Source organism: Gopherus evgoodei, chromosome 4 (genome assembly GCF_007399415.2).
Source record: "Gopherus evgoodei ecotype Sinaloan lineage chromosome 4, rGopEvg1_v1.p, whole genome shotgun sequence".
In the NCBI taxonomy this organism is placed as follows: Eukaryota; Metazoa; Chordata; order Testudines; family Testudinidae; genus Gopherus; species Gopherus evgoodei.
The window spans coordinates 107057149-107070980 of record NC_044325.1 but is presented as its reverse complement, the minus strand read 5'-3'; the positions used below and the strand labels follow the sequence as shown (position 1 = coordinate 107070980).

Below are 13832 nucleotides of genomic sequence, written 5' to 3'. Positions count from 1 at the left end.
TACGAGAGCTGTGAGCTGACTGTGAATCTGCATTGTAATTGTGCTTAGGAAGGACTTTACTGCCATTGTCTGGGTACACTGAAAGATAGACAGGAGACACTTGTTATGGATTTTAATCGGGCCACAACTTTATTATATAGATGTCTGGGACTACTCGGCAGATAAAGTGTACAGTGCAGGCAAATCCATGCTTATTCAAATCAGTTCTCCATGCCTTCCACTAGCCCCCCTTTGTTTCCATCTAGGTCCCTCAGTTCACCCATGGCTTGGACCTTACCATCCACCACCCTCATAAGAGGGTTAAGGTGGGCTATGAGAATGGGGGGATTGGGTGGGGAGGTTGGCTCCTTGCCGTACCAATCAGAGGAGTCCCTAAGCCCCTCCCCCATTCTGTTCCTTTATCCAGTACCTCCTTTTAAGTCCTTTACCAGGCCATTTATCTGGTCACTGGCTGCCTTTCCTAAGGAGTACCTTCGCTGGACATCCACCCAACCTTACAAAATAAGTTGCGACATGTAGTTTACCACCTTTTCTTCTCACCGTAAAAGGTCCTCCCTCACACCTGCTGTGGGGAAGTTGAAAAAATCACACTCCACTGAAGCCAATTCAAGTAGTGCATGAAAAATTCCTTCACAGCCCCCCTTTAAAAGGAGCGACTAGTGTAATGCCCACAGCAGGTCCTAACCCATCCTGCAATTCGCCTCCACTAGAGGAGGGAGGATGGGTGCTGGCTTACTCGCTGTGTGGAACAAAGAGACTTTCCCCACCCAGGTTTAATTCCTTTATGCCCTTTTGACCTCACATTCCTGGTGTGTGTGTGTGGGGAGATAGGGGGGAGAGGGAGATGAGTCACTGCTGCAAAGCTGACCACCAAGCATCATTTTTACAGCAGTTTCTGTCCTCCTCCCTCTCCCCCCCACCATAAAGCAGGGCTGTCCTCTTCAGACAAACTATGCCCCACCTTAGTTGTGGTGCAGTCATTTTGTGCAACTCCCTGAGTTAGTAGAAGAGTTGAGACAGATCACCAAAATGCTCACTCCTTTTGTCATGTGCTATGTTAATCTTTCTATTTTAATTATTATCTTTTAGATAAAAAGATGCTAAGTGATTTTTAAAACTTTCGAGTCATTATCTGCAAGGAATCATAAATACCTAATAGAAGCATGTGTTAACCTTAGCTTTTATGTATTTTGAATACAGAGCAGGAATCATAACCTTCACAAACAATTTACATACTGCGTATGCCTTTGGCTCACCCCCGTTCACACCATCAAAGAAGGGAAAACTAACAAGGCAAGTTAACTAAAGAGTTATGACATGGTGAAATTTGCTCACTATGAGAAAAAGCGGTGATCACTGTGGAATTTACAGTATGCAAAAGGCTTGCTCACTGTATCGTGTTCCCCCCCATTTACTATTTGACTAGGATTTTTTCCTAGGATTACAGTTGGTATCGTGAATGGTCAAACTCAGATTTTTGGGTACCAAGCATTTTATGTTACCTGCAGGTATTTTAGTGAAACTCACGTGGAGCTGGGCAATTTCAGTATTTCAGTTCCACTCTATTTCTATTCCCTAGTTCCGACTGCAGGCTCAGTGTATTCAGCAGGTTGTATGGCAGCAGATGAAACAGATGTTTAGACCATACTGGAAAGGAACGGCATGCTGCATTAGGACCTGGATATTCCTCTTGACATCTGGATGCTGCTGGGTCACAAAGCCTGCCTTAGGCCAGGATGCTGTAGGAGCCTTGTGGCAGTGAGCATAGGGTCTTAGCTGCTCTTTAAGTGATTAGTGCAGTGAAGCAGCAATAATGCTGAATTATCGCTTGGTTGCTTTCTTCCAAGGAATCTTGGGACAAAAGGATAGTCAAGGAGGAGTATTTACAGTAGACATGCTCACAGAGACAGGACTAATTACCATGTGTTAAAAAGCTTTCTTTCAAATAATGTAATATTCAAATAGCTATGGATCCTTTAGTCAACTTTGTACAAAGCAGTAAACAAATAGCTTCCAGAAAAACCTGCTTTTCTCATTTAATATCATTAGGATGAAAAAGACAGTTTCAGCTACTTTCCAATTCCATGGTATAGTCAAATTGTATGTAACAGACAACAAAATATGATGGATGACATGAAATAATGTTCATGCCTTCCAGAGACAAAAATGTAAACTTCTAATAGCTGCAGGGAAGAATATTAGATATGGAAGCTGTCTGACTTATGCATTGATTCGTTATAGTTTCAGTTTATCAAGTTGAAGATTTGTGCTGTATGTGCTCCTACAACCTAAACTGTCTGCTGCAGCACTTTCCTATTTGATGTGTGTTATTTAAACACAATAGGCGTGGTGTATGGCATGGAAATAGGTGTGTTTAATGTTCTGTGATTAGTAGCTGCCAGAGAAAATAGCATTCTTATGGTCTTTCTTCTTATATCATTTTCAATGTTAAGACTATTTAAAGCAGGGCCCATAAACAGAGTACAACTTTTTGTAGCGCATCAGGTAATGTATTGAAGAACAATTTGTTGCTCTCATTTAACCTCTAGTATTGTAAGGGGGTCATATTAATTAATACTGGCTAAAGGCTTGACCTGAGGGGCAATGAAAAGTGGTTGAGCTGCATTTTCAGAGCCAGGCTGTAATCTGTTGGGAGAGGGAAAAAATAAATTAGAAAGTACCATTTACTGAAATTCTTTCCAACTAAGCTGTATTTCAATGGGCCATTTAATGCTCAGATGGACAAAGGTATTACTTCAGTCATTGAATTGTATCAAACCCTTTCTCAGAGGCCCAGTTTAAAAACTCTACAGGAAAAGTGGCTTAGCATCATATTCTCGGCAGAGCAACATTCAGTCTGTTTGAAAAAAAAAATGAGTGAAATGAGGTGAGACACAGCCACAAGTCAGTGAGGTTTTTTTACTTCACCCTCCCATCAGTGGCTTCACAAGGGAATTGCTCCTCAGAGTCTGAGAGCTCCATATTCAGAGCAGAAAGGCTTTTTTCCTAGCTGTTATTTTGTTCCCCTGGTCAGCTTTTGGCCTGCCCTTTGTTCTTTCCTGACATGGCAGAAATGTAGTTTTTTCTTCTGGGGACTTTAGGGGCGTACCTACATTTCATAAGGTTAGATCTTTGACTCAGTCACATCAGAAGAAAAGGGAAATCTGATTTAAATATCACAGACTTGGGCGCTTGTGACTTGAATAGTTATTCTCTTTCAGTAGAATCAACATTATTTATACTCTTGAGTGGTAGGAGAGCACTAATTGTGCTGTTTGAACTTTGGCTGTTTTAAATTTTAAGTATACATTTAAATTTGTATTTTGCAGGAAGTAAACCTTTGTTTTGCAATTTTGATGCTGTTTCATTAAATATATCATGCAGTCTTATAAGGTGATGGGGTGACATGCCCTGGAAATTTGTTGAGGTGCAGTAAAGCTAATAAACCAACTGTTTTACTTCTCTAAGGGGAAACAAATACAGTATTAAGGAGGCAACTGCCAGGTGCCTAGTTGTTTTGATCATCTTAGCCACTGGCAGCTACTGATAGTTTATATGAGCACTAAGCATGCTTTCTTGGCTTTGCTCTCAGTTTTACCGTAAACTGGTTGTGAACAGGCAGTTTCTAAGAGATTGTATTTAATTGTCATAATTTAATCAGTCCAAAGTCATTTGGTACTTAAGGAGTATAAGTCCCAGAAATGATGCTCAAATGAGAGCTCTCTGCACTTATGTATGTAGGGCAGTTTCTGCAGCATTCCTTCAAAGCAGGAAGAGGTCAAAAGAATAAGATGTGTAGTAGAAAACCAAACAAAATGGAAATGATCTTAAGAGCACCTTAATGCATGTATGCCTGGAGGCAAATTCAGCTCTCAGTTACACTGCTGCAATTACATTTGAATTCAGTGGAGTTACTCCAAATTTACACCAGTGTAAGCAGAGTGGGCTTTGGGCTTTGATGCCTATGCTCTGCCATGCCATGGTGATGAGCACAGGGACAGACAGTCAGAAGTTAATTGGTACTTAAATAAATCGATATTATTGCAGAATGCCGACTAGTGTTTCACTCCACATTATATTCCATCACAGCAGCTGTAGCTTTTGGACAGAACTATATTTGCTGTAACTGCCTTAATTTAAATACAAGGAATGTTAATACCATTTAAAGAAAAATTAGTCAAATACTAATTTGATCTTTAGTTTACATTTCCCATTACACTAAACTTTAAAATTGATGCGCTGTAGCTGGCTTTATTAATTAAGGCTCTTTCAGCAGAAATACATACTGTGACAAATAAAACCATACATATATATTGCAATGATACAAAATATATGAATCACAGTATTTAAGAATGAATCAAAGACAAAGAATTATATCATTTATTCAGAATGCCTGGCAATGTGATAATCTAGTCCACTAATATTTGCATCAAGCCCCATTATATTACTGTTCTCTGAACAAGTAGCAATAGTCTATTTCTTCCAAAAGCTGAGGCAAGAAATCAAAAACCATAAAGAACAGATAGGGTGCAGCTAATTATTAATGCTTTGCAATGATGCCCCTTTCCGGAATAATAAAATTTTCCCCAGTAGAGGTCAGGATCTTTGTCTCTGACTTATTTAACAGATCCTCTTAAACATCTGTCCAGCAGACTGTGGACTTTATTAGCAGACAAGAGATCCAACAGAGTTTGAGCCTGCTGAGTCCTTCTTCATCTTCACAGCTGTGGATTAACTCAGACTTTCCAGAAGAGGACAACCATATGGAATAATTGGTGTCACTGGGTAGCTAAAAAAAAAAAAAGAAGAAACAAATGTCGTCCAAACACAATTCAGTGTCTTTCTGGTCACAATTACCAGTCTGTTTAAGAAATAAGAAAGGCAGCATTACACTAAAAAAGGAAAGTCTATTCATATCTGTGTGGGAACCTAATCAGGCTCTTGTTTCCAATGACGATGGCTCCACAGTTGCACCAGGTCTGCGACAAGAATGCTCCTTTTGTGTGCCGATAATGCGGAAGTGATAAAATTTCCTATAAGAGACTTATGTGTTTACATCATGAGATGTGTTATTTGACAAAATGCTTTGTTCTCTGCATATTTTCCATGCAGAGTTTCATGCTGAGTTGTTTTGCTGGAAAGCTTTGATTAGCTAGAATTAGTTGCTGAAGTAAAATAGACACTTTTGTTTTATGAGTCCTCTTGCTGAGCTGTAAATTATAGTAAAATATATAAGGAGTGACAGAAAGAAGTGCTGATTTGAACCTTTGACCGGTGATAGGCATAAAAACATAAGATAACTCCTTCAAAGGACTACAAAGAGACATAAATATTCCATGGTCCACTTAAAGTCAGGTCCTTTTAACAAAGTAAAGCTGTTATTTTACCTCAGAGGCCATTGACTGCAGTATTGGGACAACAGAAACTACAATATCTAAAATATTTACACTTTTTGTTTTAATTTAATACAGGTTGACCATTGTCCACCGCAGGGGTTTATAAGCTATGAGGGTAATTTTTGTTCACAATGTAAAGGGAATGTAGTCGGTAAAAGAAGCTAGTGGACTGGTACTGAGGTCTAAGTACATGTTGCATTGCAGCTTGATGGAAATAGTAAATCAGATGTACATGTTCTCCTAAGAAGCCATACACTGAATAACATTGAGAACCATAGGAGAGTGTTCCTGTGCCATATGCTGAGTAGCTGTCACAAAGATTAAAATGCACCCAACCCTGTTGATAGCTACAGAAAAGAAAGAAAAGTGCATCAATATGAATAACTAGTATTCAGTAACCTCTTAATCCAATAGATGGCAGTTTTTCCAAGTGAGACTTCAGTAAACTGTTGTGTTCAGAGAAGGTGCATAAATGGAAACAGAGGGGAAAAAAGAAGTCCTCAGACTCCATCCATGAACATGAAATGTATCATTTGTATTCTCACAGAGGCAGTTAGTTTGTTTGCAAATGGCAGGCTGTAATAAATTTGCAAGGACATTAGCCAGAAAACTCATTAATAATCAATGCAACAGCCTTTGTTATGATGACATTAGTCACAATAACTCATTGGCTATCGGCTTGTGTTTCACCTAAAGGCCTTTTTTCAAAGGTGTTTGGCACAGTACTGTGAGAAGTGGGATAGCAGTAAGTTATACACCTACACCATGCAAACTCTTTGTGCAGTGCTGGATCTGTAAAACCAGAATGATCCAATCTCTCAGTCCACGCTGTAGGTAGGGTTAATTCCCCACAAAAACAGCAAAACAAACAAAATCAAGGAAATATTTTTAAAGGAAGCATATGGCTGTGATATATGAAACTGATATGCTGTAGACAAATTCAACCTTTGAAGTATGCTCTTGGCTATTGTTTTAACATTTATCCTTGAAAAACTTTTTCATAATTGCAACTCCACTTTTCTATGTATGTGCTGCAATCAGTGCCACTTCAGTTATACATCTAATTAAAGTCAAATACTCATTGGTTACTATATATAATAAGCATATGAGTTAAATTGAAATCCTATACTTGTTGGTATTTATATTTTAAAATTGTATTTCAGTGAAGCCACAGCCAAATTTTTAGGTTTCAGTGGGATTTTCTGAGCTAAATATAATAAATAATATGTTAATGAACTGAAATGTTGTTCATTTACATCCCTTGTGCATTTATACGAGTACAAATAGTGTGGGCCACATTCTGCTCTTACTTACACCTGTACAACTATATTCAACTTCTTATATAAACACACACATTTATAGTATCTACAGTTCTAACAGGTAACATCTGTGCAAATGGACTATAAAATGAAATAAAACGTACTTTTAAAATAAAACATATTTCTCTGTTTCTTTTTAGGGGATGTTTTCACACAAAAATGCTTTGCTTTTTCCAGGCTGAGATTTCTTAATCAAGTAATCAATTTAAACAATTGTACATGCACCTTTCCTCCTCCTTTTCTATGGAAGGAAGTCACAGGCCCAGATGCAGAGCTGTGGAAGATATTTTTCTAACGACAGCATCTGATTCCCTGGCAGACTCCACAGGCAGTAGCATAGGAGCTTTAGAGTTGCCTCTGGGTTTGTCGCATGGTTATGCGCTAATGAGTTTCTTGGGCTGGCTTGTGTCTCTGGATGCCATTTTCCTTTAACTCACCTTTGACTCTAAGGACTCTGTATTTTAGTTTATTTGGGGAAGAAACACTATGCAAATCTCTCTAGACAAAGGCAGCTTGTTAAAAACAAACAAGTAAAATAACCTTGTGATAGTCTTTGTTTATATAGCTAACCTCATTCCCATTTCTCATTAATTATAGTGTTACTGTAGCGCTGAGAGGTCCCAGCTGAGGTCAGTGCTCCATTGTGCAAGGCGCTGTCCGTACTCAAAGTAAGAGACATTCCTGACCCAAAGACCCTACCAATCTAAATTAAAAAGGCAGACAAAGATAGGAGAAAGGAAGTATTATTATTTCTATTTTACAGAATTATCCCTATTTTACTGAGAGGGATGATGAGTGACCTTTTTCAGTTGGGATTTAGAGTCCTAAGTGCCCAAGACACTTTTGAAAATCAGACTTTGGCTTCTAAGTCACTTAGATGCTTTTGAAAAGTTTGCCTTAAGTGAATTGCCCAAGGTCACACAGGAAGTCGGTGGTTGAACTGGGAAATTGACCTAATCCAATGATTAAAGCACAACACAATTTTTCCTTCCAATAGAAAGAATACTCTTTGGAGCAGGGATTCTGTCTTTCATTGTGTCTGTACAACACCTAGTACCTGGAACAACCACAGCAAGAATAAATAATAATAGAAAAATGAGTCCGTCAGAGATTTTATTTTTTTTATTTTAATTTTTTTTGCTGAACAGTGCACTGGTATTGTATTGAAGAAGCTGCTGTTTTAGATAGGCTTTGTAAGTTCTGTTTTTGTGATTAGAGAGTTATATTATGAAGGTATAGTGTACATCCTGGATTAAAATTCTGGAGTTATAGCTCCATAACATTGCCAGCTAAATGCACTATATAAGAAAAAACAACCACATCAAGTGCCATAATGCATTTGCAGTCATCCCTATAGAATTTTTTCCTTCTGAAACCGAATTACTCATTGTCTCAAAGGCTGAGCTTTCATCTCTGTAAATAAGATATTACAACATTGCACAGTTTATTTAGAACTCTGACAAATAAGGTTCCTCAATTGAGTCTCAATAGCTTTATTGTTTTAAACTGTTTCAAACATATTCCTTGTGGATATATAATAGGATTTACGGTTTTATTAAGAGAAGACATTAAAGCTAAGCAGCAAGCTTAGAATGTCTTATTTGTGTTCAGACCCCAAAATACTTCCCACATCTTAGGAGACATTGCACTGTACAAATACAGAGGAAGATTTTGTGAATCTTCTTGTACAAGAGAGTAGAAGCCAACATGTTTTTAGAAACACTTCTTCCTTCTTTCCCACGCATCCAGCTGAATCCCACTGGCTCCGAATATTTCTCAAATCCATCTTTTCCATTCCATCTGACCTTCACAACACTCGTTTGTGTTTTGATTCTCTCTCTCACCTTGGGCACTGTGACTGTCTTCATCTGGCCTCCCTGCATCTTACCTTGCTTTGCTTCAGTATCTTTGAAATTCTGTCACAAAAATAATTTTTTTTTCCAGCACTTGGACCGTGGCATCACCTGGTCCCTCTTCATCATCAGCATTAAACTTAAAGCTTCTAGTCTGGACATTTAAGGTTCTACACAAATTTGCTCCAGCTTGTATGTCTAATCTCATTTCCTCTGACTTTTCCTCTCAAACCCATAGTTTGGCTCCAGATAAGTTTAATTGCGCTCTCCATCGCTTCTCACTCTCTCATTTGTGCTTATTTCCACCCTGCTCTGTTATGCCTGAAGCAACATCCTGCCTCAAATGCAGGAGTTGAACAACTTCTCTTCATTCGAATACCTTCTTGAAACATACATCATTCACGAGGCCTTTCAATGACATCACACTTAAGACTATGTGTGTGTAAAAACATATTCTGTCTGCCTATCAAAACTCTGTTACTCACACACACCAGATAAGTGAAACAACAAAGAACCGTCAACGTAAATTTCACGTATACTTGGTTCAAGGGCCATCCCATTTTATTCACCTCTAAATGATGATCATGATGATGATGACAACAACACTACTTTGACAGTTCTTTGTTGTTTCACTTATCTGGTGTGTGTGAGTAACAGAGTTTTGATAGGCAGACAGAATATGTTTTTACACACACATAGTCTTAAGTGTGATGTCATTGAAAGGCCTTGTGAATGATGTATGTTTCAAGAAGGTATTTGAATGAAGAGAAGTTGTTCAACTCCTGCATTTGAGGCAATCTGTGACTCTCAAAGCTCTTTGCATTCATTTAGCCTCAAAGTACTACAATATGAGGTAGGTATCATCATTCTAGCTTTAAAGATGGGAGAAATCTGAGACACAGAAAGGTTATGTGATTTGCCCATATTCACACAGCACAGTGCCAGTGAAGGGTGTTGTGTGCATAAGCGCAAGATGAAAAGTGATGAGGACTATAGGGGAACCTGCATTAATAAGAGAGTCCTTGTATGGCCAGTCATTAGAGCCTAATACTAGTGAAGGAACTGTGTAAGCCTAAGCACCTCATGTTCCACCCAGACATGTCTGCATTTTGTTGGTGGGCATAGTGATATTTGCCTGTTGTTTATATATTTCACAAAAGGGTTGTGAGGCTTAGCTGGTGGCTTAGCTTTTAAAATCCTTCAGGATCCTTGGATGAAATGCACTGCAGAAGGGCTCAGTATTATCATCCTATTGATTTATTGCTGGAAATGTTTGGATATGCATGATGTTTTTCACAATATTAATGAAATTAAAATAGAAATATTCAATGCTCTAGGTAGTTTCTGTTTAGTAAAGCAGGGAGTAAGCACCATTGTATTATGTAACTCAGTTTTAATGCTTTGAAATATAGGCCAATTTCACTTACTGTAAGTTGGTAGTGGAAAATCCTGTGGGGGTTCATTCCAAAGCAGGGTTGGTATTGTTACTGCTTCCTGGTTGTAGCTCAGACACCTGAATATGGATTTTGGAGCCTTAACCAGTTTATAAAAATTCTGATTGTCAAAAGTGCTAAGCACCCAGCAGCTCCCACTGACTTCAAAAGTTGCTGCTGGGTGCTCAGCACTTTTGAAAACTGGGCTCACCTTCATTTAAGTGCCTATTAGGATTTTAGGAACCTAACTATAGGTACCTGTTTTTTAATATCTTGACTTTGGTCTGAATCTGGGCTATTAAATGTACGATACAAACTGGGTCTTGAGTACTTGATGAATTTGAACCAACTAGTAGAACGTGTAATCAAGAGTCTTATTTTGTAAATTGGCAGTTTTTAAACTGTTAAGTTCTGGAAGTAATAGAGAGAGGTTGAAAAGAGGATATGTTTCAATGTTTAAGCTGCTCTTATAATATTCTCACTCCAGCTACGTAAATAACTATCATTTTATGTGCCAACGTAAAAAGGATGCAGTAATATTTAGAGCTGCTTTAAATTTATAAGTAACAGGACTGAAAAGAATTGCTGTGACTCATTAGTTACTGCGGTGGCTGACTAATACATCTTAAAATTCATGATTTTGGGGTAGGTTAATAAATTTTTATAGTCATTAGTCAATAGCTAACAAGTTAGCATTTCAATGGAAAGATTTCTATAGAAACTTTTACTCCAGAACATAAAAATCTAACAGCCTACATTCATTTTCCCGTCACAATATTTTTCTTGAAGTTGCTTATAAAATCTGCATTGCCCGATCTACTCTATGTACTCTCCTAGATTGCCATTTAAGGCCATATTTTCAAAGGTGAATGTACAATTATGTTTGCGAAAAGATTTGCACCAACAGATCTTTTATTTGCATATATTAATTCAGATTGCCTAATCCCTCAGACATGCAGGTATTTATGTGTAGTTACCCAACTTTTCTGCCTAAATGACAATTTTGCAGGCACCAGGGTGAATTTTTGTTCTGCCTCTGCCTCTATTTCTGGAAAAACTTGAATTTGCATGTACCATACCAAAAAGTTCGTATATACGGTGTATTTTTATTTTTGTTATGCTTAGGACAAGTTTATAACACTGACAGGCAAAACAATTCCAGACATATGACTTAGCACCATAAAACTCTCAATACAGTGTCACATTATAAAGGCAACTTTATTAAACTTTTAACATTAGCATACCTCCACTCAAGCAATTTCCCATACACTCACCCAGTGGCCCATAGTCCTTGTTACTATCTTTGCTCATCCTTGAAGACTTGGGGTAATTCAGTGTCCAGTCCCCGTTGAGCAGCTGCTAAACTACAAATTACAAATTAGTCCTCTGCTCACTAGAAAATCAGGCTTGCTTCTGTATACTGCAGAGACTTGAGATATTAGACCAAGACTTCTACTGCAAGGACTTCTGCCCTGCCCTTAAGATGCAACAAATACATCTCTATCAATGATTGTCTACTGGGCTACAAACTGAAAGTGCTGCAATATCATTGTTCACCTTGCTGCCTTCACCCTGTATGAAAGTCTCTGTTGATGTGAGGAGAGTAACTTTCATCCAGCCTTCTCACCCTCGCAACATGCTCAAGAGGAAGGCAACCCTCTCCCCCAAACCTTTGGTGTTAAAGTCAGTGGGCAACTGGAGGAAAATTCCTTCCCAGACCTTGAAATTGCAATACCCAATGTAGAACTTCTAAGCTACTTTAAGCAGAATCTGGATGAGCCATCTTTTGGCTCTGAAGCATGCTGTCTGTATTGCCATTGTAGTTATGAATGCTCTTGTGGCTAACTCACAGTATGGACAACTCTGTTGTTCTGCACAATGTACGTAGTAGACAGAGAAAAGCATAAACTTCAAACATCCCTGTCACAATCAGCTTGTTCCTAAAGATGTATTTTTGTTTGTTCTGTCATCAGTTCCACTATACAGTATCTAATTTATCCTGAGCTGAAAATGTTCAGGCTTCAAGAAGTTTGAAAATTTGCCTTTTTACCATCAAACAGTAATGTAGTCTATTAAACTAACAAAGAATGACCCTAAGAACATGATGTTAGTTTATATGCCATTGCCAAGGGGGAACTGATAAGATCCCAGCAGTAGAGCAGAACATTTACTACTATATACAATTCTTCATTTTCATTATTCAGTGCGGGACAGAAAACTGGGAAATTAGAGTGCTAGCAGAGGAAAAAATTCAGTACTTCAACCTAAATATTTAAATATATCTGATTTCAGAAGGCTCCTCTCTTGTCCATGTGGAGACTGTGCCTGGCATTTTTAAGGGATGGGATGTAGTGGAAGCTTAGGGAAACAAACGAACAAAAAAGTCCATTTTTCATTAAGCACCCAGAGTTCTGACTCTGACCCTTCTCTATGCATTTGTCTAGCCATTGAGTCATTGAGCGCATAGTATTGTGTAACTTTCATTTCTTTAGAGGCTTGTTATATTAGAAAAATTGTTCCAAAGAAAGCAACAATTATGACATAAGCACATCTGGCTCTTGCAAATTATTCTTTATTAAGCTTTCATTTAATTACATGTGCTGAAAGGTCTGCTTTTGATTACTGTAATTTTTTTTATTTGTCCATCTGAATGATAGTAATGTTGGAAATTACACACAAACCACCTGGTTTTTTTCACTAATAAGGCAAAGTTTATACAGATTTATGTGTGGAAGAGGGATTAGGATCCTCCCTGTTTATGGTAGAAGGATTATTGCTCCTGCTAATTCAAGGTGAGGGATTAAAGGTGGTCATTAGAAGGAAACTAAAACCTGTTTGTTTTTGGTTCAGTAAACACTTTATAATGCCAGGAATGTTTGACTTTAATGCCCATCTTTTTCACTTAAACTTCTGAAAAGTGGAGGAAGTTGTGTGTAAATTCTATGATAATATTTAAGTGTGTATTTGTGTCCTCATCTTTATGAGCAGGGATTTACACCACTACTTCTCATTGGTGTTAATGGGAGTTAGACTGCATCAGGCTGGAAATATAGCCTATTGCCCACTCTACCATTAAACAATATCAAGAGAAAACATGGCAGTGCTTTTCAGTAGCACACTAATCCCAACTTCAATTCCCAATACAATTCTGCTGTTGATGCAGAGTTGCTATGCAGCTATGTAAACACTTAACTGTTTCATATTTTTCATGGGGGTTGGTATATTTATTTTGTTAGTAAACAGGCTTACAACATTGTCATGATTGTTTACTTACCTGGGCACAATATTTATCTGTCTGCCCTTTACCATGATAATTGTTGACAATGGATTAATAACTAATATATATTATGTGTTTGTCTAATACAAATAGTTACTTGCCCTGGGTGAGAATTTTGCAAATCTATTCATTTTTTTAAAGTATCAAGCAGGAAAACCTCAAACAAGAAAGTGCTGAAAAAGAGAAGCAGCAGCAGGGCGATAGAATTATGTATGTTTATCAAATGTCTGTCTTAGGACCATTGCAGGCAATATTCTATACTTGTTTCTTGTCTTGCAGCAACTCTATGCAGCTCAGCTGGCCAGCATGCAGGTTTCTCCTGGAGCCAAGATGCCTTCTACTCCCCAGGCACCGAACGTGACAGGGGCACTCTCACCCACCGGGATGAAAAACGAAAAGCGAGGGACCAGCCCTATAACTCAAGTGAAGGTATTTTTCGATGGAAAAATAATTTAGTGTTTGAAAGAGGTGGTGTGATTAGCAGCGCGACACTGTCCACATATTTATTTTAACAGTAGGAAGTCCAACCATATGAAAGCTCATTCCCAAATGAA

The 13832-nt window shown here is 38.1% G+C and overlaps 1 protein-coding gene across 17 annotated transcripts in view; it reads left to right on the top strand.

Moving 5' to 3' along the window:
• Positions 1-13832, top strand: part of SOX6 (SRY-box transcription factor 6) — a 459305-nt gene that overhangs the window by 365642 nt on the left and 79831 nt on the right. For all 17 annotated transcript variants that reach the window (XM_030560472.1, XM_030560465.1, XM_030560471.1 and 14 more), the window contains one exon: positions 13558-13707. In XM_030560472.1, coding sequence (XP_030416332.1) covers positions 13558-13707 — 150 coding nt within the window. The remainder of the gene's footprint in view (positions 1-13557; positions 13708-13832) is intronic.